This window comes from Pteronotus mesoamericanus, unplaced genomic scaffold, assembly GCF_021234165.1.
Source record: "Pteronotus mesoamericanus isolate MK-2021 breed Mesoamerican mustached bat unplaced genomic scaffold, CSHL_Meso_final scaffold_21, whole genome shotgun sequence".
Classification (NCBI taxonomy): domain Eukaryota; kingdom Metazoa; phylum Chordata; class Mammalia; order Chiroptera; family Mormoopidae; genus Pteronotus; species Pteronotus mesoamericanus.
Window position 1 is genome coordinate 5284256 of NW_026555310.1, and position 24934 is coordinate 5309189.

At 55.5% G+C, this 24934-nt stretch overlaps 3 protein-coding genes across 7 annotated transcripts; 1 reads left to right on the forward strand and 2 right to left on the reverse strand.

Moving 5' to 3' along the window:
• Positions 1 to 253: 253 nt before the first annotated feature.
• On the reverse strand, positions 254 to 3126 carry DNAJC22 (DnaJ heat shock protein family (Hsp40) member C22). Its single transcript, XM_054590852.1, has 3 exons — positions 3026 to 3126; positions 1355 to 2311; positions 254 to 435 (listed from the first exon to the last, which is right to left on the reverse strand). The coding sequence occupies exons 2-3, from the start codon at positions 2192 to 2194 to the stop codon at positions 256 to 258; spliced, it is 1020 nt and encodes a 339-aa protein (XP_054446827.1). The 5' UTR covers positions 2195 to 2311; positions 3026 to 3126; the 3' UTR covers positions 254 to 255.
• An 11095-nt stretch (positions 3127 to 14221) lies between these two features.
• C1QL4 (complement C1q like 4) lies at positions 14222 to 16828 on the forward strand. Its single transcript, XM_054590855.1, has 2 exons — positions 14222 to 14758; positions 16649 to 16828. The coding sequence occupies exons 1-2, from the start codon at positions 14222 to 14224 to the stop codon at positions 16826 to 16828; spliced, it is 717 nt and encodes a 238-aa protein (XP_054446830.1).
• Positions 16829 to 18612: 1784 nt separating this feature from the next.
• On the reverse strand, positions 18613 to 24685 carry TROAP (trophinin associated protein). Of its 5 annotated transcripts, XM_054590860.1 has the most exons (15): positions 24527 to 24670; positions 24242 to 24428; positions 23564 to 23721; positions 23342 to 23479; positions 23072 to 23151; positions 22798 to 22800; positions 22522 to 22574; positions 21924 to 22045; positions 20853 to 20969; positions 20669 to 20752; positions 20525 to 20584; positions 20131 to 20265; positions 19264 to 19867; positions 18802 to 18995; positions 18613 to 18660 (listed from the first exon to the last, which is right to left on the reverse strand). In XM_054590860.1, the coding sequence occupies exons 1-15, from the start codon at positions 24668 to 24670 to the stop codon at positions 18613 to 18615; spliced, it is 2127 nt and encodes a 708-aa protein (XP_054446835.1). The 5 variants fall into 5 exon arrangements, with proteins under 5 accessions (XP_054446835.1, XP_054446833.1, XP_054446834.1 ...); XM_054590858.1 differs by lacking the exon at positions 22798 to 22800 and having other exon boundaries at positions 22516 to 22574; XM_054590859.1 differs by lacking the exon at positions 22798 to 22800 and having other exon boundaries at positions 22522 to 22575; positions 23070 to 23151.
• Between the last annotated feature and the right edge of the window lie 249 nt (positions 24686 to 24934).

A 24934-nucleotide genomic window follows, 5' to 3' on the forward strand; every position in this document is an offset into this window, starting at 1 on the left:
TTTTATAATGTCTTTCATTTCACTTTATGGTTTTAAGAAGAAAAATAGTCAGGCACACAACAGCCAAGAACTCAGAAATTCAATACATGAATACATTCTTCCACCACAATAGCTTCCTCACCCCTTTAAGGTTTTCTCATCTCCACTATAAGCAGTTTCTTTAATGCTGTTGGGTGCCCCCTGTGGGCAAAGCTGGGCTGGGACGAGCTGCCCAGCTCTGCCCAGAAGAGTCCATCCTCAATTTTTTCCTCACCTCTAGAATCCCCTGGGCTTCCTGGGCTGACTCAGGACTTCATATGCAGCCTGGATCTCCAGGAAGTGCCTCTGAGCATCTTCTGTCTGGTGCCGGTTGTGGTCAGGGTGCCAGATCTTCACTAGCTCCCGGTATCTCTGATGTATTTCTTCATTTGTTGCCCCCTCTAAGAGACCCAAAACCTTAGGGAGGCAGAAACTGACAAATTAGAATCCCGTAAGTTGTCAGGGCACCTGGGCCTTTCTGTGCTCCCTTGTTAAATCAGACCGTGACATCTCTCGGATTGGCTCCTACTTGACCATAGAAAAGGCCTAGAGCCTCACATTAGAATTCCAACCTTTTGAAACATGGATGAGCTCTGGATCTCAGGACAAGAAAGAGAATTTGCCTTTAGTCACTGCTGCCCATTTTCCCACCTGGAACTTCACATCTCTGACAAGATCTCCTCCTTGCAAGAGAAATAAGCATGTATGTCCACCAAAGATATGTACAAGAATGTTCATAGCAGCTTTATTTAGAATAGTCCCATACTGGAACCCAAATGTTCATTAACAACAGAGTGGATAAATAAATTCTGGTATAGTCATACAATGGGATACTATACAACAATGAAAACAAGCAGTTTACAATTGTGTACAATAGTATGAATAAATCTCACAGACATGCTGAATGAAAGCAGACACAAAAGGGTACATACTGAATGATTCCACTTGTATGAAGTTCAAAAATGGGCAAAATTAGTCTGCGGTAACAGAAGCCAGAATAGAGATTACCTCCGAGGAAAGGAGTATAAGCTGGGAAGAAGCAGGAGGGACTCTTCTTAGGGGTGGAAATATGCCATACCTTGATCTGAATGGTGGTTACATAGGTCTATACATGAAATTAGTATACTTTGTATATGTTTTACCTCAATAAAAAGTAAATAAAATACACATATTTTTCCCACTATTAGAGCCTCTGCCCCTCCACCCACTGCACAGAGAAACCCAAAGAAGTCAGGACATCCTCTGGCTTGAAAAGGGGACTTTCCATATAAGGGCACCAGCTCCAGTAAGGCTTAGTCTAACTCCCAGACAGGAATGAGAGGGAAGAAAGCCTTACCTGGTAAGCCAGCTGACGCTTCTCATCCTGAAAACTGTGAACAAACTCATAGAGCTTCTCCCACTCCTGGAAGTAGCCACTGCTAAAGCCAAGATTCCCCACCAGCAGACTCCAGGCACGGTAAGGCAGAAGGAGGACAGACTCCATGAGGCGGCCAAGGAGGGGAAAGAAGCTGAACCAATTCAAGAAGGAGCCCAAGGTCTCTGCCACATAGCTCAGGGTGGCAGCTGTGTTGTAGAGGGCGCTGTATGCTAGCGGGCCCGTGAAAGCAAGGTAAGCTAAACCCAGGCGGTAGAGCCGCACACTGAGTGTCTCTGATCCAACTGAAGTTTTGTAGCGGCGATGCTTCTGGGCTGTGATGCTGGCTGCCAGGCTGATGGGCAGGATAGCTATGGGGCGGCCATAGAAGATAGGGGAAGTAAGAAATGCCACCCCTAGTGTGTTCTTAAAGTCCGAGGTCTGGTTGCCAACAGCAGCCACCAGCAAGACTCCTAATCCAACTGCCAGTGGGAGGCCCACAATATAGAAACTGGCCATGAAGGAAAGGCTAATGAGAGCCACAAGGCCAAAATAGATGCCCACTATCACCTGGGCGGCAAAGCGAATGGGACTCAGTGGGGGTGTCCCCCGTCCTGAAATCTGCCTCTGTCCCTGGGCCCTGTTGGCCTGAGCTACAAAGCTTGGGAGCTTCCAGAACTCCCAGAGCCAGCCCAGCCCACCTCCTCCCAGGGTAAGCATCCAGAGCAGTGCGTGGCTGTCCCTGCCCAGGTACAGGTGATGGAGCCCAGCAAGGCCCCCGGTAGCCCAGAGGACATATGTCACCAGGAGCCCCTTGGCCATCCTTTAGGGAAAGCGTCTCAGAACAAGTCTAGTGGCACCTGACAATGCTCATAGTGCAGAAATCTGGGGTCCTCTGTGAGAATCATGACATCATGGCCCCAGAGTCATCCTTAGACCCTAGGAGATGGAAGAAAGCAGCCGTGAGACTATATCCAGGTCACAACCCAGTAACCATATCTCCTTCCAATAACAGAGTCCAGATCTTCCTGAGTGTCCCTGAAATGCTGCTGCTTCTATACCCTTTGGACTAACACCTCATGTCTGTTTTTTACAACCACAGCGACTCCAAATTTAGGGGACTGGAATGTTTTAAATGCTTTCACTTGAATAACTGAGAACTAAACACAGGAACAAAAAAAAATTGGAAGCTTAAATTTCTACCTCCCTTCAGACCACTGACTGGGGGGGCAGGGTGAGGGGGGATGATTCAGTGGGGAGTGGAGTGAATCGGATGCCCTTGTTTGTTCCTACGAAAGTTCCTGCCCAACTCCGACTATGGCTTTCCTCAGACACTTGGTCAAGGTTTTAGCCCTTCTCCAGCCTTCCCAGCTCTCCAGGCCATGAAATCTTTCCACATGTCAAACTTGCAAAAGGTCCTGAATTCACACCACTTAAACAGCTCTGGAAAACTACACTTTCACCTAGATCCTGGCACCCCATAATTTAACCACCTCCTATCAGGGCAGACCTGGAAAGCCTCTCTAAAGCAGCTATGAATCCCGAGAATACCAAACCAGATGCCAAAATGTGTCTGCCATTCTTCCCCTCTACGTAGAGCGGGCCTCAGGACCACCAACCAGTCCCTGCTAGCCCCAGAGTGAGCGGCCGTACCTGGGTACCCCGGTTCCCAGGGTCGTCAGACCAGTCATTTCCTTGGACCACAGAGTCAAAATGGCCCCTCTTACTACGCTCCCACTTCCATTCAAATGGACTTTGTCTTTCTGTGTTTGCTTTGTCACGGAAGTCAGAACGTTGGGGCCAGGCCCCTCCCTAAGGCCCTCCCTGGCCCCCTCGGGATCACCTGTCAGCCTCGGGCTTCTCTCACCCGCCTTCTCGGATAGTCAGTTTAAGGTTGTCGGGGCGGATCCAGCCTCCCCAGGGTCCAAGGGGCGGGGAAAGGGTCCAACTCCAGGCCGAGCGCTCCTGCACCGCGGCATCGCGGCCGCCAGGTGGCGCTGCTGCTTACATAAGGGCCCGGCAGGTCCCCTGACTCACCTTGTCCAGTTTCGCGGGCAAAGCCGCAGTCCTCAACGAAGGCAAAAATAGGCCCTTGGATCGCCCTTTTCCACTCCCACAAATAGGAGGGTGACTCCCCCTCACCTCAAGAAACACTCTCCTCTATCTCTACTTGTCCTTAAAGACTGCCTTCGATGGCTCCACTTCCAATTCCTCTATTGCAGAGACACCCAAAGATAGGCTGCAGTGATCCCCCTACCCGCCCCCCGGCCGCGCGCGCCCACACACACACACGCGCGCACACACGCACACCCGAGTTTGCCTCACTGCCCCGTTCCAGGCGTGCCAGTCAGGGGGCACCACATCTAGACCTGAGACTAAGACCTGAGGAGCCTCTCGATGCAGCAGGAACCCCAAGTCGGCTGCATTCCGCCAGCTATTGCGAAAGGGAGAACCAGGAGCAAAAAGGGACAGGGGATGATGGGGGTCCCATCAGGAGAGCAAGGCCGCAGCCGAGGGTAGTCTGCTTTCCTCCCGCCTCGATGCTGGGATAGAGTCGGGCTGAAAGATGCCTTCATTTTATTATACTGGTCTCCAATCCTGGTTCTGCTATGTGACCTTGGCTAAGTCACGCCATTTCTGGGGACTGTTTCCTCCTCTGTACAGGAAAGGCTTGGCTCTCCAAGGTCTCCTAGCCTTGACTTGGGGCTGGGCTGGGCCTGGTGAGCCTCACCCACGTCGCTTCCCTGCAGTTGGCGATTTCTCTTCCCTCCACAGCCCCGGGCCCCTCAGTCCCTTTCCCAGCCCGGGGAAGGAAGACGGCGCTCCCTACTGCCTGTTAGAGCGCTTTGCGGGGCCAGAGCGGAGAGGGGCCCCAAAGAGACGCGGGAGTCGCCAGCTGGGGGTGGGGGCGGACCCGGGCACTGAATAATGAATGAGACTTAATTGGGCCCGCACTGCGCGGCGGCGCGCTAAGCTCAGCAAACAGCTCTGGCGGCGGCCGCCGCCGCTGCACAAACAAACTATCTCCAGGCGCAGGGATAGGGGCGGAGGAGGGAGCGGCGGGAGGGGGAGGGAAGGGCCGGCAGCCCAGGCCCTGGGCCGCGGTTGAACCCAGGAGTGCGGGGCTGCTCTGGCGTCCCAGAAAGGAGGCTCAAGGCTCGAGCTCAGGAAGCGAGGACTGGGGAGGGAGAGAAGAGGACTGTGCGGTGGGAGCCAGGGGCCCCAGGGCGACCTGAGCGCGAGGAAAAGATGGAGAAACGAGTGGAGGGAGGAGGAGAGATGGAGAAGTGAGAGGAAAAGGCGCACCGAGGGAGGGACTGCAGCGGGGCGGAGGCGGGAGAAGAGCTGTTACCGAGAGGAAAGGGAAGAACGATGGAGGAACAAGCGAAGGGAGGCGCCAGGGGCCGGGAGAAGAAGAATTGGAGAAGAGTCAAGGAGAGGGATGGGAGGTGACCAGAATGAGAACAAGAGGGCGGCGGGGAGGGCGGAAGGCGCCTCTGCCTCCGCCTCGGCCCGCCGCGCTCCCGCCCTAGCGCTCTCTCCAGTCGCCCGCACTCACTTTGTCACAATTACGGGGCCGTCACTCGGCCCGGATTGTTTTCCCCAAATTGTTGTTCTATAAACTGGCGCGGAGTGGAGTTGGGGGATCCGACAAGCTGAAGTGGGAGCGAGGGTCTGAGCTGCGCTGGGGGCGTGGTAGTGTATTCACCAGGAAGCGGACTTGGGGCAGGCAGGTGAATTCAGAGGCCCACGCGGGAATTCTGGCTGCCTCCCCAGCTTCGTCGCTGATCCCATTTTTAACCTTCCTGGTTTTCAGCTGCGCTGCCTCGGTTTCCCCAACAGAGAACTGCAAGAATTGCAGGGCAGAGGCGGTGGAGGCAATTGTAGGTTGGGGGCTAAAACTCCCTGCTGACTCTATTTTTTGTTCTTCACTACCCCGGTCCCGGGGACGGGAGGGGGTGGCCTTTCTCAGTTCAGCCCCTCTGAATGGCTGGACTCCTATCCCCTTCCAGGACCCTCCCTCCAGCCCGGGGCTCCGCGCTGCTAGGTGCCCCACGCCACTTTGCTGTCCCTCAATCCCGCAAACATCTGTTGCGCTCCCACTGTGAATCAGAGCCGCGCCAGCCAAACCACCCCCCGCCCCGCCCCAACAACTCTCCCGCGACACCCGCCCCTTCCCGGCCCGGCCGGCTTGTCGGCTTCATGACAGCCGCCGCCGAAGCCCAGGCCCCGCGGGAGCGGCCGCAGAGGAGCCGCCGCTTGGCTGGCTCCGGCACCGGCCTCCCCCGCGGCTCCAGGGGCAACGGAGGGTAGCGGCCGCTGAAGCGAGACAGGAGCCGGCCCGCGGAGTTGGCAGAGCTGAGCAGGGGAGGAGGGGACCCCTGGGCGGGCTTGTGTCCCGGTCTCTAAGGCCTGTCATTCCATTGCTCTGAGGTTCGCGCGAGCAGGGACCCTGCCAGGTTCCACGTGCCTGGGAGTTGTTTGACTCCCCGAGACCCCTCCCCCACTCCGCGTGATTTACACCCGGCTCCGCGCAGCGGCCGCTTCCCAATCAGGAATATCGACCCCGGGCGGGGCCCCGGGGCCGCATCGATCCCTCAAAGACTCGGGATTTAAAAATGTCAAATTTGCCTTTTCCAGGAGGGCGGAGGGGGCGAGGGCCTGGAGAAGGGCGGCTTGGAGTGGGGCGGACAGCGGGGCATCGACCAGGCGCCTGTGCCCAGAATGAGAAGCGACCTGACCATGGCCGGGCCCTGACATTGCCTGGCCATCCCTTGGTTGCAGTCGCCTCTGGATGGGAGCAGGAAGGGAGCCCTACTCCCCCTCTTCATTCCAATGGGCCTCGCTGTTGCCCTGGGGCATTCCCAGAGGGAGAAGCCCCAGAGGAACAGAGAGAGACACTCAAATGTAGGGAGATGAATTTGGAAAATATCCCTAAATGTAGAGACATGCAGACACAAGGAGGAAGGCTGCAGGAACAAAGATACAGAGGCTCCGAGAGATACTCTCACGATAAGGAATAGCAAGGCAAAAGGAAAGTGGCTGAAAGACACACAGCAAAACAGGGGACCAGAGATCCAGAATCAGGCCAAATCCCTGTGCTGTAGGCCCAAGAGATTCAGAGCTGGGGAGAAGGGTCAACGTTTTGGTGTGTTTGAAAGTGGGAAGGTGAGTGGAGACAAAGTCACGTAAGGAGAGTTATTAAGGAAAGGAATTAGAATATGATTAGCGTGTTCCTCCCAAGGTGTCAACTAGTCACTGGACCTGAGATCCAAAAGGTAGGATCCCAGGAGCCACTAGCCCAGGACCCAAAGAGGTGAGAGGTTTTGGAGGTCGGATGGTCTGTCTCTCCCTTCCTGAGATCCACCTCTTCCTCTCTGATCACCACCAGCCTGGGAAAACCAGATGGGTTGAGATCCTATCTAGTATTAGAGACTGCGTATGTGATCGAGACTGTGTGTGGATTACAGAAAACTGGTAGTAACCACTTCCTCCTCCGGGACTCAGCAACTGGATCTCCAGACTTTGGGGGGGGGGGGACAGGGGGCGGGGTGATATCCACTACTTTCAGGGAGCTTGAGAAAAGGATGATGTTTGGGGTGGAGGTGGTGAAAGGGAGCAGTTGTCCAGACCAGCATTCTCACAGGTAACATCTATCCCCCGACCCCCAGCAGCACACCGAGCACACCGCCATTTCCTTCAGAAATGAAAACAGAGCTGACAGCAAGTGGTGGGGGGAGGGGGCCCAGACACGCAGGGAGAGGCAGCAGCTCATCCTCAGACACTCGCAGCTCGAACCTCCACTGACAAAATCAGGCTGACACATCCCTAACACTGACACACACAGACACTGCCCCTTATGCGAGATCCACACCCATCAATCCCTGTCACACACCATCTCTGTGTGCGCAGACACGCACAATTTCTCCCAGGTCAGGCAGAAGCTCCTAGTCCTAAGGCCTGTCTACACCCTTTCTTGGCATCTCAGACCTTAAATCGCCTAACCTGCCGAAAGGGCTCAGGTCCTCGTCTCTGCTCCCCAAAATTTGCAACCAGTGCCAGCCCCAGCAGCTGAAAGGCCAAGATCAAGAAGTCAACTACCAGGATCGAGGCCAAGAACCGGGAGCTGACCAGGCAGTGGGGTTGTTAAACGCCTCCCTCACTCTTTCTCTTTTGCCACAGGCCTCTTCCCGGCACGTCCACTCGCGGCCCGCCCGGCCCGCCGCCCGCCTGTCAGGCGAGTAATGAATGCGCGCTCCGGGCCCCGGCCCACACCGCCCCCCCTCCCCGGGTCGTTCATCACTGCCAGCACCGCCCACCTCTCTGCCGCTCGCTGGGAGGGTTAAGCGGTCCAGGCGGCGAGAGCCCCTCTCCCCCCACCTCGACCACTAATTGTCAGATTGAGATGTTGATTTGTCAGCTGGAAGCCAGCGCCGAAGAACCCGCAGTAAGAACCCGGGCTCCTTGAACTTCCACTAGGTTCCATTCGGGCTCGCTCAGCCTTGGAGTTTTTCCGGATTTGATGCGGATGGGTTGGATTTCACTTACGAGGTGGGAGATAGAAGCGCAGTATCATTCTATTCTGATAGAGGTGCAGCAGGCTGCAGACCCCAGTTTGCCTAAAGGTGCTCGCCCTGTGCGCAGTTCCACTTGTACACACCCGAGACTCTAGGCCTTCGGTTCCCCCAGCCTCCCAGGAGTGGCCGTCTGGGTCAACAGCCTCCTCTCCAGGAGCGACAGTCCCCACTTCCTCCCTGGAAGGCCCCAGGCAGCCGTCCCCCAGCCCGCCTTCAGGGAACCCTCCGGGCCTTATGCTGCTCTCTCTCCTGCAGGTGCTTCCGGTCTCCCGCAGCCCCTCGTTCTCCCGCGGGAGGCGCCCTGTTGCGGGTCCGCGCCCGCTCGGCCCGAAGCGCCTAGGCTGCAGTGCGAGCCCCGCCCCTCCCCAGCCCGGGCCCCGGAGCTCCCCGGCGGCCGGCTGAATGACGGGCGGCCGGTGATTATGCAGAGCGGGGAGCGGGGTGCGCCGCGGGCGGCAGCGCTGACCCTTCACATTTCCGATCCGCCGGGACCCTCATCCATCCGAAGCTGCTCTTTGTCTGGCCGCCTAATTGCCGGCGGACAGGATGGATGGTGGGACCGACAGCCGCGGAATCCCTAATAAAGGCCGCGGCCGCCGGGGAGGGAGCGCGGGAAGGAGGGGGAGCAAGAACGAAGGAATGGAAGGAGGTGGGAGGAAGCACCGGGCCGCGGCCGCAGAATCAGGGCCACTACGCGCAGCGCACAAGCCACCCAGGCGGGCCTAGGATTCACAGGGCCAGGAGTCTCGGGGTGGGCCCGGGTCCGGGCGCGGTGGGTGTGGGGCTCGTTAAGTCTCCTGCTTATTGGAGAAGAGGAAAAAGCTAGGGGCCCTGGGCACAAAGAGCACCCCAGGGCCGACATCGCTTAGCGGAGCCCTAGGCGCTGCTTGAGTTTGGCGCTGCCTCCCGGGCCCCGAGCCCTCACCAGCCAGCACCCCTCCCTGGGCTCCCTGCACCACTCCTCCTCTGCTCACCTGTCGGTCTCTCAGCGCGGGATCCAACGTCCCGGAGGAGAAATGAGGGGTCTGACAGCTGTCTGTGCAGCCGCTCACCACATTTCATTAACAGGAGGCTGGAGCGGGAGGACAGTGGCGACAAGAGGGTCACAAAAGGAGGTGGAGAAGAATGTTAGGGCGAGGAGCTGCGCCTGACCAGGGGCCAAGGGTTGCAGAAACAAGTCAGCAGCGCGCTGTGGCCTGACGGACACCTCGGAAGCGATCTCTACCCGCTCCCTTTGGAACCACGAGCCCGTCCTCTGCGCTGTGGGCACTGGCGCAGTCCTTTGAACCTAAGGCTGCACTGAACTGCGGTGCCAGGGGCTCCGGCGCAGATGAGTGGAAGTCTTAGATTGGGCGACGCACTCTCCCTCTTGCCCGGTAGCTGAGGTCTATGGACCCTCTGTGCATGGGGGGCAAATTGCGTGCAGGCTCTGGGGTCCTGACTGTTTTCTCAACTGATGGTAGGAGGAAGAGAGTGGTCCCCAGTCCTCTTGGCCAGCTCTCCTCCCTTTTGCCTTTTGAGCACATTTTCCTTTGGTTCACTTCTCCCTCCCTCTTTTCTCTTCCGTCTGAACATCACTTCTCTGCATCTCCCATCCACTGACATCTGTTAGCTAGCAGTTGAGTACCCATTGGGTGGCCATCTCTGTACTGCTGGTAGTTGGAGATGGAGGTCACACTGAGCCAAGGACTTGCCCTATTGGCTTCACACACAGGTCTCCCCTGCAACAGGCGTTCAAATCCTGCTCCCCACTCCTGTCCTGCTTCTCTCACCCTTCCACAGTCTCCAGTGCCTCTTCACAGCACTGAGAAGGAAGCCAGGAGATTAGAACTCTAGCTTTAGAGCTGCCACTTACAGGGTGATATAGGATAAGCCATTTTTTTTTTCTTTCAGGGCCCCAGTTTCCTCATCTGTAAAACGGAGACAATATATCCGTCTCTCAGGGTGCTGAGAGGATGCAATGAAAGCTTGCATGTAAAAGCCCTAACATATAGTAAGCACTCAATAATGTTATTTCCATTTCCATGCTATGAAGTGGGCAAAGCTCCTCTCTCTTTATATCAGGCCTGGTACCAGGAGCCCCAGGCTGCTTCCAATCCTGTGTCATTTTAGATGTGGGAGATGAAAGTCAGAATGTGTGTATGGGGTGGGAAGGAGGAGAACCACAACACGCATGATCCTGAAAGACAAGGAAAGAAAGAGTGCAAGGGGGTGGGGGGGGGGATGCTTCCTTAGACCTTAGTATAACATCAGACAGCTGGCTCCTCTCCTCTTACAGATGAGGAAACTGAGGTTTGTGGAGGTTACACTGCAAATGACAGGGGCAGGTCACACTGCCAGCGTCTTCCCTCCCATGAGCCCTTTATTGCTCATCTCCTCACCTCCTTTTTCCCTTGAGGGTATTTTAGTCCGTGATAAGGAATGTGGGAGAAGGAGCAAAAAGAGAATACCCTCAAGAAGCCAGGGCCTTTCTGCTAGACTTCATGAAATTTTAACATGAAAACTTCCACAAAGTAGAAGGCATATATTACATGCAAATCATATGCTAATCACATGCTAATCAAAACTCTGATCCTCAGAACTCTGAGGCACACCTGGCTGTAAGCTCTGAGGAAAATTCTTGGGAGAACCCCGGGTTCCAGGACAGGATGGATTCCATTTAGAATGAGGTTATGGAGTTCGGGTTCAATATTAGGATTGGAGAGGAGTCAAGTGTATAATTTGGAGTTAGGGTCAGGGATAGTGCAGAGTCGAAGATGGATGTTAAAGCAGGATTCAGACTGGGCTGTGCTTTCATATAGGGGAGCCTAGGGGACTCCTTAAAGGATTCCTCTCCCCTCTTCTTCCCCCATCAGCCTTGTCCCCACCTCCACTGCCCCTTCTATGTCCTGTCGCACAACCTTCTCTGTCTACCTCCCATTCCCAGCCGTATCTGGAGACCTCCCTGGGGCCTCCCAGTCTGGCTGCCTGAGAAGGTCTGGGTAAATGATAGCAGATCCCAGCCTGGGCCCCAGAATTTCCTCTTGAGCCCAGATACTTGGTGTCTGACCTCAGGAGCATGGACTGGTCTTGACCCTACCCAGATCCCTCCTTGTGACAGCTGCAGGGGAAGCAATAAGGGCCTGGTGAGCTGGCAGCTTCATTCCGGAGTGTGGGGAAAGAGCAACAGAACATGAATAAATTCATGGAGCTGGCCCTTCAGCTCCCTGTGAGCCAAGCCTGCTCCCCCCACCACACACACCCTCTGCCGCCTGCAGCCCTGCTGGTCACCGCAGCCCATAGTCTGGGCAGCTGGGGATAGGAGGAGAAGGGAAGCTCCAGAGAGAAGAGGGCTCGGACCTGACAGGGGCTGAGGTGAGGGGCTCAAAAAGAGAGACTTGGTGAGTAGGAGAGTGGGATGGGGAGTAGGGCTGAGCAAAGATTGCCCCTGGTGAGGCAGGAAGGAGAGGGGTGGCAGGACCTGAGGTCAGTGGGGCTTGAGGATTGGACAGGGGAGGCTGATGTGAGCCCGGGCCTGCTCTCTCCTCTCTGATCCATCCATCATCCAGCCTGGGGGAGCAGATCCAGAATTAAACATGCACGGGGCAACATGGCCCTCAGCCCCCCACCCCCACCCCAGGGAGACAAATGGTGACAAAGACCTTGAATAAAATTTGTATTTATGGTTAGAGGAGGAGGCCCCTCCCCCACTCACTGCCAATTCTTTCTCTCCCAAGCCTTTCATACGTGTAGGAGCTTCCCTCCACACAGGACCAGCCTCAGCAACCTCTTTCTCCCTGCACCAGTATGGGCTGGGAGAGACAAAACATGGGTACAGGAAACAAGAAATAAGGAAATCATCTTCACCTGGTAATCATGCTGCAGTGTGCCTCATGCCCTCCATTTTACACATCATATTCTCATACATCACAGTCCTGGTTTATGCTAGTCTCTGAGAGGTCCTTTGCAGCTGTCCACCTTCAGGGTCTTCAAACGTCCCCATTTTGTCTGTCCTGGAGCCCCTTTTCAAAGCCTCTGGCCCTAGGGTCCCTGTAAGCAAGCATTTTCCCCCAGAGAGGCCAGGCCCTAAGGAAGAACACAGCCACTAGCTTTTTCTCTGGACTCTGAACCCTCACAGAAAAGGATCTATCACAGCTTGTGTTCCCTTTTGGTTACCCTGAATGGCAGACACAATCAACTTATACCAGAGGGAGGATAACTAGCACTTAATCTGTATTTTGGTTATGGTAATTTGCATAACCAACTTCAAACCCCTGCTTCAAATATTTACTTTGTGGGGTCCAACTTCTCTGGGTTCCTGTGTAACCATAGACCTATGAGGAAGGGGAAAGGAAGGTGGCAGAGATCCTACAGCTGGACAAAATCTGGGACTAGCGGCAGGGCTAGAGCCAGGCTGGGCTGGGCAGAAAAAGGGACAAGAGCTGCCTTCTGACTGTTTCCCCCGTATACTCTCTACCCAGTCCTGAGGTGGCATTCATAGAATCCCATATTTAAGGACTGAGAGAAAGACAAATATAAAACCTCCCTTCAGATAGCACGCGCGCGCGCGCACACACACACACACACACAAAGACAACACAAGCCACAATCCCACTCACCCAGGGACACACAAGGCCAGGGGCTCATGGCCATGTCCACACCTGCCAGTACACTGTCACAATGCACAGGCCCAGAGCCTACCACTCCGCTGAAGAACCGCCCCGCCCCCTTGTCTTCCCCACAGTTGATATGTCACATTGGAGTCCGAACACGGACCTGGGTGTCTCTCTGCAGCGCGCCATTTACATTTCTCTCTCGATCTGTCAACCTGTCTCGGCTCCTGTCTCTCTCTCTCCGTCTCTGTCTCTCCCTCTCCCCTTCTGGGGCTGTCAGTTAGTCTCTTTCCCAAGCTTTGTCTCTGTCTCTGCGCCTCTGTTTTGCTTTCTGTCTCTTTGATTTCTGTCATTCCATTTCCTGCTTTCCTGTCGGTTTCCTGCTCCTTTCCACAGACTAGTCTGTTTTCTCACTCTCTCTTACTCCGTCACTCTCTCGGCTGCTCTGCGCTCCCCAGCACTGGGGATCGAGGGTAGAGGTGGCTGTAGATTTACCTTTTCTAGTTCAAGCCAACGTGTACCATTGAACCATTTACTATATGATTGACATTCTCATCCTGGGCACTGAGAGGTATGGGGTGGTGAATTTCTTCTTGCCCACCCTTCTTGTTCGTTTGTTTGTTGGATTTTCTTCGTCTTCTTCTTCTTCTTCTTCTTTTTTGGGGGGGTGCTCTTTTTAGCTCAGGAATCCACCTCTGTCTTCTCTGTGTGCGTATCTCAACCCCCGTGCCCCCTTTTTTAAATCCCATCGCTATTTCTAGTTTCTTCTGGGCTCTGGCAATGCCCAAGTGGGGGTAGAGGCTGAAAGTAAGGCGAGGTGGGAGCAGCGAACCCCTGCAGAAGCCGCTCCAGAGCCAGGCATCAACCAAGAGGCGGGGGTCCGCGGGTGGGGGGTCCGCTGCCTGCCCCGCCCCCGCGCTTCCCGCTCTGGGCGCCAGGGGTCGCTCCTCCCCGGGTCGTTTATAGCGGCTCCCGGCGCGCGGCAGCTCACACCACCGGCACGGCCGCCCTGGGAGGGAGGAAAGGAAGGTTAGGGACGCAGAGAGGGAATGCGCTAGCAGGAGAGATACGCGGGGCCCGGGCTCTAGCAGAGGCTGGGGCCGCGGCTGGGGTGGAAAGGCGGATCAGTGCTCGCCAAGAGCCAGAGCGCAAACCTAAGAGGAGGTCGCGTCCGGTGGTTGCCACCCTCAGCACAGAGCCCGGGACGTCCAGAGAGCGGAGAGTAGTCCCCGCTCCGGCCAGGAGAGATCCGTCTGGGTAGCTGGGGACCTCGGCTCCGCCATCCTTGAGAAAGAAGCTGTCCAGAGAGATCAGCCGCACAAGAAACCGCAGATGTCAGACGCCCGGGAACGTTAGGCTGAACAGGAGGGTAATAGAGGACCACGGGTTCTGAACCGTCGGGAGCTGCCCCTGGCCCAGCCCACGCAGGACCTCCGCCTTGACGGAAGGTTTGGAGAACCGCACCGCTGAGGCGAGAGCCTACAAGGGAGTGGGGGGCCAGGCGCAGCCGTCGGGGCGGTCCCGACGCAGGCGCGAGCCCGGCCGCCGCCTCCGGGGCCCACAGAGAGCCCCGAGCCTCCGCCGCCATTGCGCCCAAGAGTGAGGAGGATCTCCTGGCCCTGGCCGCGTCGCGTCTGAGCCGCCGCAAGCGGGTGGCCGGTGCGGCCGTCGGGGTGGCCATGGTGCTGCTGCTGCTGGTGGCTATTCCGCTGTTGGTGCACAGCTCCCGCGGGCCGGCGCACTACGAGATGCTGGGTCGTTGTCGCATGGTGTGCGACCCGCATGGGCCTCGAGGTCCAGGATCCGACGGCGCCCCTGTCTCCGTGCCCCCCTTCCCCCCGGGCTCCAAAGGAGAGGTGGGCCGGCGCGGGAAGGCAGGTCTTCGAGGGCCCCCGGGACCGCCAGGTCCCCGAGGGCCTCCAGGAGAGCCGGGAAGGCCAGGTCCTCCTGGCCCTCCTGGCCCAGGTCCCGGAGGCGTGGCGCCCCCTGCCGGCTACCTGCCCCGAATTGCCTTCTACGCGGGCCTGCGGCGGCCACACGAAGGTTACGAGGTGCTGCGCTTCGACGACGTGGTGACCAACGTCGGCAACGCTTATGAGGCGGCCAGTGGCAAGTTCACCTGCCCCATGCCGGGTGTCTACTTCTTCGCTTACCATGTGCTCATGCGCGGCGGAGACGGCACCAGCATGTGGGCTGACCTGATGAAGAATGGACAGGTGAGATGCCCCCTCTCCCAGCCCCAGATTTGCTGGGTAGCTTTCTAAATCTCCCTGCCTTCATTACGCAGTCCGGTCCCCTTCCTGAAACACCGTCACTGAATCCAGGAATGCCGGGCTGCCAAGTCCCAGGAAGTGCACAGTAGGCAGACGTTCCAATGCGAGGGCATTCAGCTTGGATTTTTTTTTTTTTTTTTTTTTTTTAGGAAAAGGTGAAAAACAAGGAAAACACTGGCTCATTTACCATCAGTTCTGTTGCCAGTCCCAGGGCTCGGGGCCAATTCTAGAGCAGTCTTACACTCAGCTGATATTGAGTCGGTAGGCAGCGGTGAGAAATGGTATGGTAGCTCAAGGCACCAGGCAGGTGGCTTGAAGGTACTGGTTTGAAGAAGGAAAGAGGCAAAGGACAGGTTTAGAGGAGGAAAGACAAGGCAGAGAATGTGGGGCCTACTTGACCAGGCCCCACATCTTCATTGGGGCCTCTGGCCTTCAGGTTCTGCTGCTTCCTGCCCCTGTGGTTGGAATCGGAGTCACTGCCACCTTGGCTTGGGAAAATAGCCCCCAAGGACTTAGCTCGAGGATCCAGGACACACACAGAGGGAGCGAAAGGCTGCCTCTGGCATAAGGGCTGGTTTAGGTGCCTGGGCCGCCAAGCAGCAGGGGGTAACATTGGGACTTAGCAGTGACCTCTGAATACCCCACACGGTTGGGTGGTGGTGACTGTGCCCTGCCGCACAAGGCCCGCTCATCCTGGCTGTGGGAAACCCGGGTTCTGCTGTGCTGCAGCCCTCTACCGCTTCAAGACCCACAAGCACTGCATTGGGGTCGCCTTCCTGCAGGGCCACCCAAGGAACCCAAGGAAAGGGAGAGTGTGTGCGTGTCTGTATGGGAGTGAGATAGAGTATGTGTGCAAGCGAGTGTGAGAATGTGTGTGTGATGCGAGTGTGTCTGTTATTGCAGGGGTGCAAAGGTGTGAAAGAAAAGCACGTTTCTTGTTTCTATCTGCATATAGCAATGAGTAGGTGTGTGTGGTCTATAAGGGCTATCTGTGAGTGGGTGGAGGGGACAGTGTGTATCTAGAGTGTGTCAGTTTCCGAGGGGGCAGGGGCTGCCCGGCTCCCACTCAGTATTGCGGGCGCTGCGGGCCCTGAGGACAGTAAATAGTGATTAGAATAATGATGAATAATTAATGAGTTAATAACCAGCCCCCGCGGGACAGGAAGGGGGGTGTTGTGAGCAGGGCTGGCGGCAGGAGGCGGGAGGCAACCAGCAGCAGTGAGCCAGAGGGGAGGAGAGGCTACCTGTTGGGGCAGAAGGCGACCCCTACATGGATGCGCCAGAGGGAGCTTGGAGGGAAATGGGCACAGGAGTCAAGAAGGCATCATTGCAGTACTTTCCTATTTAAGACCCGCGCCCTTGCATTCGCACATACACACCTTGCTCTATCACTTGGGAATGCAAGTTCAGGAGGCTAAGAGGGGGTTCAGAATCCTAGAAATTATTCTATGGTCTAATTTTATATTTAAATAAATAATAATAATAATAGTAAAGCCTTATAGCGTTTTCTAGGTGTCAAGCACTGTTCTAACACACTTCACATGTAGTACTCATTTAACTCTAATATTAGAAGGTAGACTCTATTATTACCTTCCATTTTATAGCTCTGATTGAGGGCCAAAGAAGGCATGAAACTTGCCAGAGTCGCACAGCTAGCGAATGGTGGTGCTTGAGCAGCTCAGCGATCTGCCCTCTCCTTTTCCTCCCCAGCCCCTGCAGCCAGCTACCCTTGCGCGGCCTTTCACAGGCCCAGCTGCGTCTACTTGGCCGGACCCATCTCATCAACCCAGCTCCGCACAGGGCGTGAAGGGTTGTTCTGTTCTCCCTCGGTAGGTCCGGGCCAGCGCCATTGCCCAGGACGCAGACCAGAACTACGACTACGCCAGCAACAGCGTCATCCTGCACCTGGATGTGGGCGATGAAGTCTTCATCAAGCTGGACGGCGGGAAGGTGCACGGCGGGAACACCAACAAGTACAGCACTTTCTCTGGTTTCATCATCTACCCAGACTGAGCCGGGCCCCATCCCCCACACCCCTCGCCTGCCCTTCTCTTCGCTCCCCTCTCATCCACTTTTAGTCGGCCCCACCCAAGGCGCCATCCCATCCTTTGAGAGCCGGGCGGTGGGGCGGACCCTCCTGCTCCCGGGGGCGGCCTTCTGGAACGGACTCTTAATGCTCCGGGGTATAAGTGGCTGGGGAGCGGAGGCCGGGCTGGAGGAACCGAGCGGCTAGGGAAGGAACCACTGGCACCCCTGTGCCCGGCGGGGCGGGGCGGGAGTGGGTGTAGGGTGGGCGGGCCGTGAAAGCCGGTCTTAGAGGGGCAGAGGTCCTGCCCCTCTCCTCCGCCGCCGGGAGCTCAGTACGGCCTCACTAGCTAGACCAGGCATTGCGGGAGGGACAGAAGGAGCCCGTCTAGTTGAAAGGCCGCGTTAGGCCCTGCGTAGGTGCTGGTCCACCGTCATAACAACTTTCTCTTGCCATCCCCTCCTCCCTTCACCTCCATTTTTCAGGCTCCAGGCTCCCGCCTTGGCAGCCTTTCTGCGAACTGGAGGGACTAGTGAATTCCTTCCTAGCATTTAAAACTCATTCTGTACAGCCCCCATTTTACTCCGATCTGGACTTAGCCCCGGGGCTACAGCTGCTGTTGCCTCTTCCAATAAAGTGACGTTAGAGAATGTGTGTGCCTCTTAACTGGCAGAGCGGGGACAGGGGGCTGACCTCTACCCAAACTCCCCTCCAGGACTCTAACCCACCCCAGAGACAAAAGTCTAGTCCTTCCCAGCAAGGCCTGCCTCTGGAGGAGGAGGGGAGCAGCCCAGGGCTTCTGCTGTAATGTGGGGAGGGGGAGACGGTGGGTATCAGCTTCAGGAGAGCTTCCAACCTTATACTGCGCAAGGGTGTCCCGCCCAGGGCCCAGGATGGCTATGAATGCAGCCCAACAAAAAATTGAGAATTCCACATGGAGCTTTTTTTTTTTTTTTTTGCTCACATTTTCATTAGTGTTTGTGTATTTATTTTTTAAAAAGATTTTATTTACTTTTAGAGGGGAAGAGGGAGAGAAACACCAGTGTGTGTGGTTGCCTCTTGCGCAGCCCCTACTGGGGACCTGGCCTGCAACCCAGGCCTGTGCCCTGACTGGGAATCAAACCAGCAACCCCTTGCTTCGAAGGCAGGCACTCAGCCCACTGAGCTACTCCAGTCAGGGCTAGTGTTTGTGTATTTAATGTGTGGCCCAGAGACGCTGAAAGGTTGGACACCCCTGCAGGGAGACAGCCAGAGTGACACTAACAAGGGAGGGTTCCAAGGATATGGGTCCAGTGTTCAGCTTTCTGCCTGATGCAGGGAGAGTTCTAAGAAGAGGAGTTCTAGGGGATGACAGAGTTGCTGATGGCTCCTGGAAGTGCCACCTATCTCAAGAACCAAGGAAAAGAGCAGGTCTCCAAAGGGGACTGACTAGGAGTGTTGTCCCCCAACACACTCACAGAACTTGCTGAGGTGAACAAGAGTGGGCTGACTTTCTCCCTTCAGGACAGACCCAAGGTGAGGGGGTGGGGGGAGATGCTGAGAGCCCAGAGCTGGCTCTAAGATGGAGGACACTGCCACCAAGTGGACAACTGGAGAGCAACAGCAGTAGCTGGCCTAGGTCAGACCAGAGAGAAACCAACATTCAGACACTTTAGAAACTTTATTGAAGGACAAAAGCGTGTCAGCTCCCAATCCCATGGGGTGGACCGACAATAAATAAGGGCTAAAAGGAAGGAGCAAGACAGGGCAGGAGCAGGTGGAGGTGGGTGCCTCATGACGGAGAGTCCTGAAGGGCAGCAGAACCAATTGGAATAAAACACTGGAGAGAGAGGAGAACTTGTCACAGCCCAGCCACCCTTGACCTGAGCCACCCTTTCCCCACTAAGCTCTGTAAAGGAGCCAAGGTTGGCCTCTGCCCCTTTCTACTTCCCACAGGCTTGCTGTGGACGGGGAAGCTCACCAGGGCATCCTGCCATTCCAATAGCTTGGCTACTGGATTGGTGCAGACCCGCGAGGGGCCTGAGTGAGGGGCTCGGCTGGTGTAGAAGGCACACTCGTCATCCAGGCGAGCCTCGTGGAAGCAGCGGATGGCGGTCAGACATGCTTTGAGGCGCTGCCTCAGGGCCAGGGTTCGAGGAGCCAGACTACTAGGGCCTGAGGGTCCAAGGGCCAGAGTTCAGGATGGGCTCTGGGGTCCTATACTCTCACCTTATACTGCCCTTTCTCAATCCCCCCAAGGGCTAAGCCAATTAGAAGCATACAACTGGAGGTCCAGCTCCTGCTATCTTCCTGAAGGAGTGCCAGGCTGGGCAAATTAGGTAAAAGAAAGCAAGCCTGGGATCACCTGGTACAGGGCACGGGTCCCGCTCCCAGCAAGATGAGGACCTCCTTTGTTCAGAAGTCCTTCCAACCAACTACTTACCTGTCTGGCCGGTTGGGGGCCCCAGAGACTGGAGCGAGCAGATAGGGGGGCTGGCACAAAGTGGGTGTTGGGAAGAGAAGGTCACACTGGTGGTTGCTGGAGCCCACTGATAGCAACAGGGCTGTGGGCTGGACTCTGTACTCCGAGGTTCCAGGGAGCACACCTCTGATGCCCCAGGCTCTACCCTTGCGGAGCAGGCCTGAAGGGATCCAGGCTCTACGGGAGGGCAGGCCTCAGATACCTCAGGCTGTTCCTGGGCGACAGGTTCTGGAATCTCAGGCTCCCTCCTGTGGCAGGACCCTGGGGGCCCTGGCTCTGCTGGAGGGCAGGCCTGAGCTACCTCTGGCTCTGCTCCAGGACAGAGTTGTGCTTCCCCACACTCCGCAGGAAGGCAGGGCTTTGGCAGTCCAGAGTGCCGGAACAGTTTAGGAAGGTGGAAAGCCCCAGAATTATGCTGTGGGGCATTCAGAGTTCTAGGAATCTCTGCCAGCAGGGGCTGAAGTTCTACCATATCCAGAGAGGAGCCTCCAGTAAGGGGGGCGCATTTGCTCCCTGCCAGCCCCTGTACTTCCTGTTGCAAAAGCTGCTGCAGGATACTGATGCGCTGTGGGTTGGAGAGAATACACCAGTGTGATGACAAGATGTAGGTTCACGGGGCAGGTGGAGGTGGGATGGGTGGAGGAGGGCAAAGGGGGAAAAATGGAGACAACCGTAATGGAATAAACATGACTAAAAAAAAAAAAAGATGTGGGTTCAAGGCTCTACCCACAGTCCTATTCCTATTCCCATACCCACTCTCCTCCCACTTCTCCTTTCCCAGCCCTCACTACCCATCAGGCACCAAAGCTGTTGCCCAGTCAGACCCACCTGCTTCTTCAGCTCCTGGAGGTTGGGGGTTCCACTGGGGAGGGGTCCATGAGGAGTTGCCACAGGTGGTTTCCCAGGCTCCTCCTGCAATCTTTTACAACTCTCTTGGTCAAATAACCGGACTGCAATCTGCTCCTGCCACATGGGAAGAGACAGACCATGTGAGGAAGCCTGGCTGGGGCAGGAAAACCAGTCTGAGTCCCCCCCCGCCCCATGAGGAAGGGACCAGGTGCCTAACTGAGAGGCCCTAGACTGAGATTAGGAGAGCAGAGAAGCAGGGAGAGTTGGAGAGTTAGGTAGCTTCTCTAAAGAGCCCACTGGCCTCAAACTGCTGGGCCTCAGGCTGACAGGGTAGAGTGAGGGATTTTAGCACTGGAAGGTTTTGGGCACTTACCCAGGGCAGGGCGGGCTCTTCAGGACAAGACTGAGGAGAGAGGCCACTCACACACTGGACCTGGGAGAGAAGTGAGATGTCATGACCCTTTCTGTACCCATTCACTCCCTTCCTATGCCAGCTACCTCCCCTTCCCTCTCTTACCTGCTGAGCTCTGGGGGCTGATGGGATGGGTGTGAACTGGGTTTTGGGTCGAATGGCAAGACGCCGCAACACTGAATGTGAGGCCTGGGGAGAGATGGGGTTGGCTGAGTAGTCACAAAACCTCGACCTAGCAGGGATCCCAGCCCAACTGTTCCGCCCTTGCCCAACCCCTATGGATACAAACCAGAGCTGAGGGGCTGGGGGAGGGAACACGCTGAGCCAACCCAAAGGGGGATGGACGGGTGATGGATGGTAACAGCACACGGCCAGGGGAAGGCATCGGGTGGCAGTCCCGGCTGTCCTGTGGACAGGAACAAGGTGGAAGATCGATCCCTCCCTTCTTGCTTTCGTAGGTCTTGTTCTCACTACAGCAGCCAGTGTGATTCTTTTAAGATCCAATCACATCATGTCACTCCCTTGTTCATTCCTGCTCCCCATGGCTTTCCACTTATTCCAAGTAAAACCCAAGGTCTAATACTGGTTTGTAAATCCTTACCCGGTCTAATCCTGCCATTGCTGTAACCTCACTTCCTGCCGTTCTCCTTCCTCCAGTCTTGCTGCCATCTCCTTTTTGCTGATCCTTAAACAAAGTAGGCACATTCCCTCCTCAGGGCCTTTGCACCTGCAGCTCTCCTTGCATGTTCTTCCCCCAGATATCTGGAGGGCTTACTCCCTCAACCCCTTCTGGTCTTCACTTGAACGTCATCTTCTCAGTAAGATCCTCCTGACCAGTCTATTTGAAATTACAATACCACTTCCCCACTTCTACTTTCCCTTCAGTACCTGATTATTATTTTTTTTTACAGAGAATTTATTACTATCTGACATACCATATATTTTATAATGTGTTTACTTTTTGCCTCCCCCTTCTAGAATGTAAACTTATTTGCTACTGTATATCCAGAACGCAGAACAGTTCTTGACAAACAGTAGTCGATCAATAAATACTTGCAGAGTGAATGAATGAATGCTTTGGCTGACAAGTGTCAGATCTCTCAGCACTGATCTGATGGAGATACACATATATATCAGACTGTGACCTCTCACCTCCAGACCCCAGACACCTGGTATAAGGAGGCCAGTCCTACTCTGGAGAGGGCTTGGGCCCATGGGGAGTAAACCCAGATCCAATTAGTATTGGAGGCCCCGGACTAACCTGGTTCCACCCACAATCCTCAGTGCTGGCTGCTGCTGGAGAATTTCCCCAAGCATCTCTCTTCACCACTTCCCCTAGCCCAGGAGGGTCCCATCTTACCTTGCTGTGAGTTATCTCTTGGGTTTCTCTCAATGGAACCCACTGGGCCAGACCGAGGCGGCCCTTTCCTTCTTCATCTGAGTGAGTGACAACTTCATGTTCTCCTTCTGGGATCGAGGAAGCTGGGAGGAGACAGGATATTTGCTGTAGTGTCTGGAACACCCATAAAAGTTTGGCATGGGGCTTTACAGCCTCTAAAGAGAATATATCAGCTTGACAGCCCTCACTGTCCCATCAGGGGTAGGGAGCCGTCCAATATCTCCTTGGAGCCCAGAACTAGCTCGATAACCACTTATTAATCTGAATACCCTGAGTGTTTTGGGGTGTGCTGATGGCCCCTAGGGGCTGAGGATAAAATAGTGAGGGGAAGGCAATTCTTGTCAGAAGTGTCAGGGAGAGGGTAGGAATAGGGACCACCTCCTTTGACTCAGGGGCAACTGGGCCAAACTCTGGCCTATCAAGAAGGTCTCTTCCTCTCCAGCCCCTTCTGATCTGGCCCTTTCCTCTTCCCCTCAAGCCTGTTGAGCTTTTTCCTCTTGATCCCCACTGCAGACAGCCCACCTGCCCCTGTTCTCTCTCCATGGCCAGACACACTCACCAGGCTGGACTGGGGTCTCCAGGAGCAATCCTGAGGCCTGGCTCACTGAAGTCCTGATGACAACAAGGGCAGCAGCTAGCAGTCACTGCATATCAAGTATGAGCTGGGCACTGTGCTAACTGCTTTACAAACATTTCATTTAATTCTTACAACCTCTAATGATGACACAAACATTATCCTCATTTGACAGATTAAAGAACTTGAAGCATGGAGGTTCAGGCAAGCTTACACAACTAGTAAATTGGCTAAGGGTCAGGAGTCAATCCCAGATTCCACTTACTGCCCTAGTCTGTGATCCAGCCACTAAATAAAAGAGACAGGACCTCTCATTTTTGTCCCCTTCCTTCCTCACAACCTGAAGAAACTGATGTTCTACTGAGGCCTGGCCAGCAAGCCCTGAATCCTATTCCAAGGGCTCACCTGGGCGGTCACAGGTTCCCCCTTCCCTTTCTGGCTGGTGGAAAGTCCTAAAGCTGCTGGAAGGCCTCAGCTCTGAGGGATCCCTGCCTGGGACACTGGATCATTCTTTTCCAAATGACCCTCTCCTCACCTGCTGCCACCTATCTCTCTTTTTAGCTTCTGGAAGCTGGGGCGAGCAGAGGAGTGAAAGGAAGATCCTGAAGGTAGAATCTGACCCATAAAAGGAAAAGAAAAAAGCAGAGTCACAAGTGGGCGCCAAACCTTCAGGCCTCACCACCCACCTCCTTTGCCTCCACAGAACCCCTTTGGCTCATCATGAGCTACCTCCCAAGGCCCAGCTTTGTCCCTGGAAGGAGCTCCCAGGAGCACTGAGTATCAGTCCCCTTTCAAGGGCACTCACCATAGCCTCTAGCCTCTGGGCACACAAGGTCCGGCTTCGGGGTCCTGGTCCCTCCAGCCTTGAAAAGCAGGAAGCCCTGGCAGGGTCCAGTCGGTTTTGGGGGGTTCTGGGAGGCAAATATGCAGAGGCCCGGGCACCCTGGGACCCCCAAAAGAAGCTATCAGCTCAGGATTCCCTCCTCAGTCCACCCCAGCCTGATTGCCTCATATCCTGTCTCATTACCTGGCCCCTCCGGATGGTGCCTCCCTGGCTCCCTCGAACCAGTACTCTCTGAGCTAGACTGGGCTGGCGCCCCAGGCGACAGCTCTTCACCCCCTCACCTGACAGGATGGTAGCCAGAGCCTCAGGGTCAGCCACAAACTCTATGACCCCTGGAACCTCTGCAAAGGAAGGGAAGGAAAGGTGAGATGGAATGGGAAGAGGGAAAGCTGAGGGGACTGGTACCCTATGTAGTCACCTGGAGGTACAACCGTGAGCCAGAGACTCATAATAGGACTGAACTCACCAAATGTTCACAGAACATTAAATGCGGCACTACCCTAGCCCTGGTGCCCAGAGATAAATAAGACAAAGTCCCCATACTCAAGAAGCTATCATCAAACTAAAGAGGTAACAGACTCAAGTCAAAGTATGGACATGTTATAAAAGAGTATAGCAAAGTATTAAAACACAGAGTAATTGATTGTGACTGCAATGCTGGAAAAGGCTTTAGAAGAGATGACATTTTGCTGAAGGAAGGAGTGGGCTTTTAAAAGCAAAGAGCTTTCCAGGAGCAAGGACCAGGATGGACTCTTATAGTCTGCGGGAGACTGGAGGAGTGCAAAGCCCCCCAACTCCACTATCCCCACCCCATTCTACCAACCAGCCAAAGAGACTGTGTTCTAGGCCTCCAAAAAGTACCTGTCTGTGGAGGGGGCCCAGGCCCTACATTTTGTCCCCTAGGGCTAGGCCTGAGCTCCTCCAAGGGGTTCCGAAGCAGAGTGCTCCCCACCAATCTCTCTGATTTCTCTGTTTGATGGGTGGCTTTTGGCCTGGGGCATGCTGAGTCAGCAAGGGGACGTTGAATACTGATCTTCTGCTCCAATCTCTAGGGGAGGAGAGGACAAAAAAATTCAGCGTCGGGATACATTGCTGGTGTGTGCTGCCTCCTTGTGGCTACTGTCTTCACCACCAAGTCCCTCTTACCTTTGGATCTTGGTTCTCTTGGTCCTGGGCGGAGGGCTTGACAGTAGGGAGAGGTGGGCGTCTCTTTGAAGGTACCGGAATCTTGCTAGGGGTGGGTGATACACCCCGGAGGAGAGAATCCTTCTTGGTTTGGAGGGTGGTCATGACGGCTATAACTGAAACGGGGAAGAAGGCAGGATCAGAGATCAAAGGGTCGGCCAGTTTGGGCATTGGCTCTGTCCTCACATCCCTAATACTTCCACTTTCGTTCAAATCCATGCGTCCAGAAGACGCGGCGCCTGCAAGGCCCGCACTTCTGAGTGCCACATCCAGACACCCTGCGTGTACCCTTTCGCCCCAAGAACCCGAGCTGCATCTCCTTATGAACCTCCACAGCCCCCATTCCTTCCAAGATCCCCGTGCCGCACC

Coding starts and splice junctions, on each gene's coding strand:
- DNAJC22 (XM_054590852.1), bottom strand. CDS start 2,194: ATGGCCAAGGGGCTCCTGGTGACATATGTCCTCTGGGCTACCGGGGGC. Junction 436..1,354: donor AGCGTCAGCTGGCTTACCAG/GTAAGGCTTTCT, acceptor TGCCTCCCTAAG/GTTTTGGGTCTCTTAGAGGG.
- C1QL4 (XM_054590855.1), top strand. CDS start 14,222: ATGGTGCTGCTGCTGCTGGTGGCTATTCCGCTGTTGGTGCACAGCTCC. Junction 14,759..16,648: donor ACCTGATGAAGAATGGACAG/GTGAGATGCCCC, acceptor CTCCCTCGGTAG/GTCCGGGCCAGCGCCATTGC.
- TROAP (XM_054590856.1), bottom strand. CDS start 24,670: ATGACCACCCTCCAAACCAAGAAGGATTCTCTCCTCCGGGGTGTATCA. Junction 24,429..24,526: donor AAGAGAACCAAGATCCAAAG/GTAAGAGGGACT, acceptor CTCCTCCCCTAG/AGATTGGAGCAGAAGATCAG. Junction 23,722..24,241: donor TGGGCCCCCTCCACAGACAG/GTACTTTTTGGA, acceptor CTTCCTTTGCAG/AGGTTCCAGGGGTCATAGAG.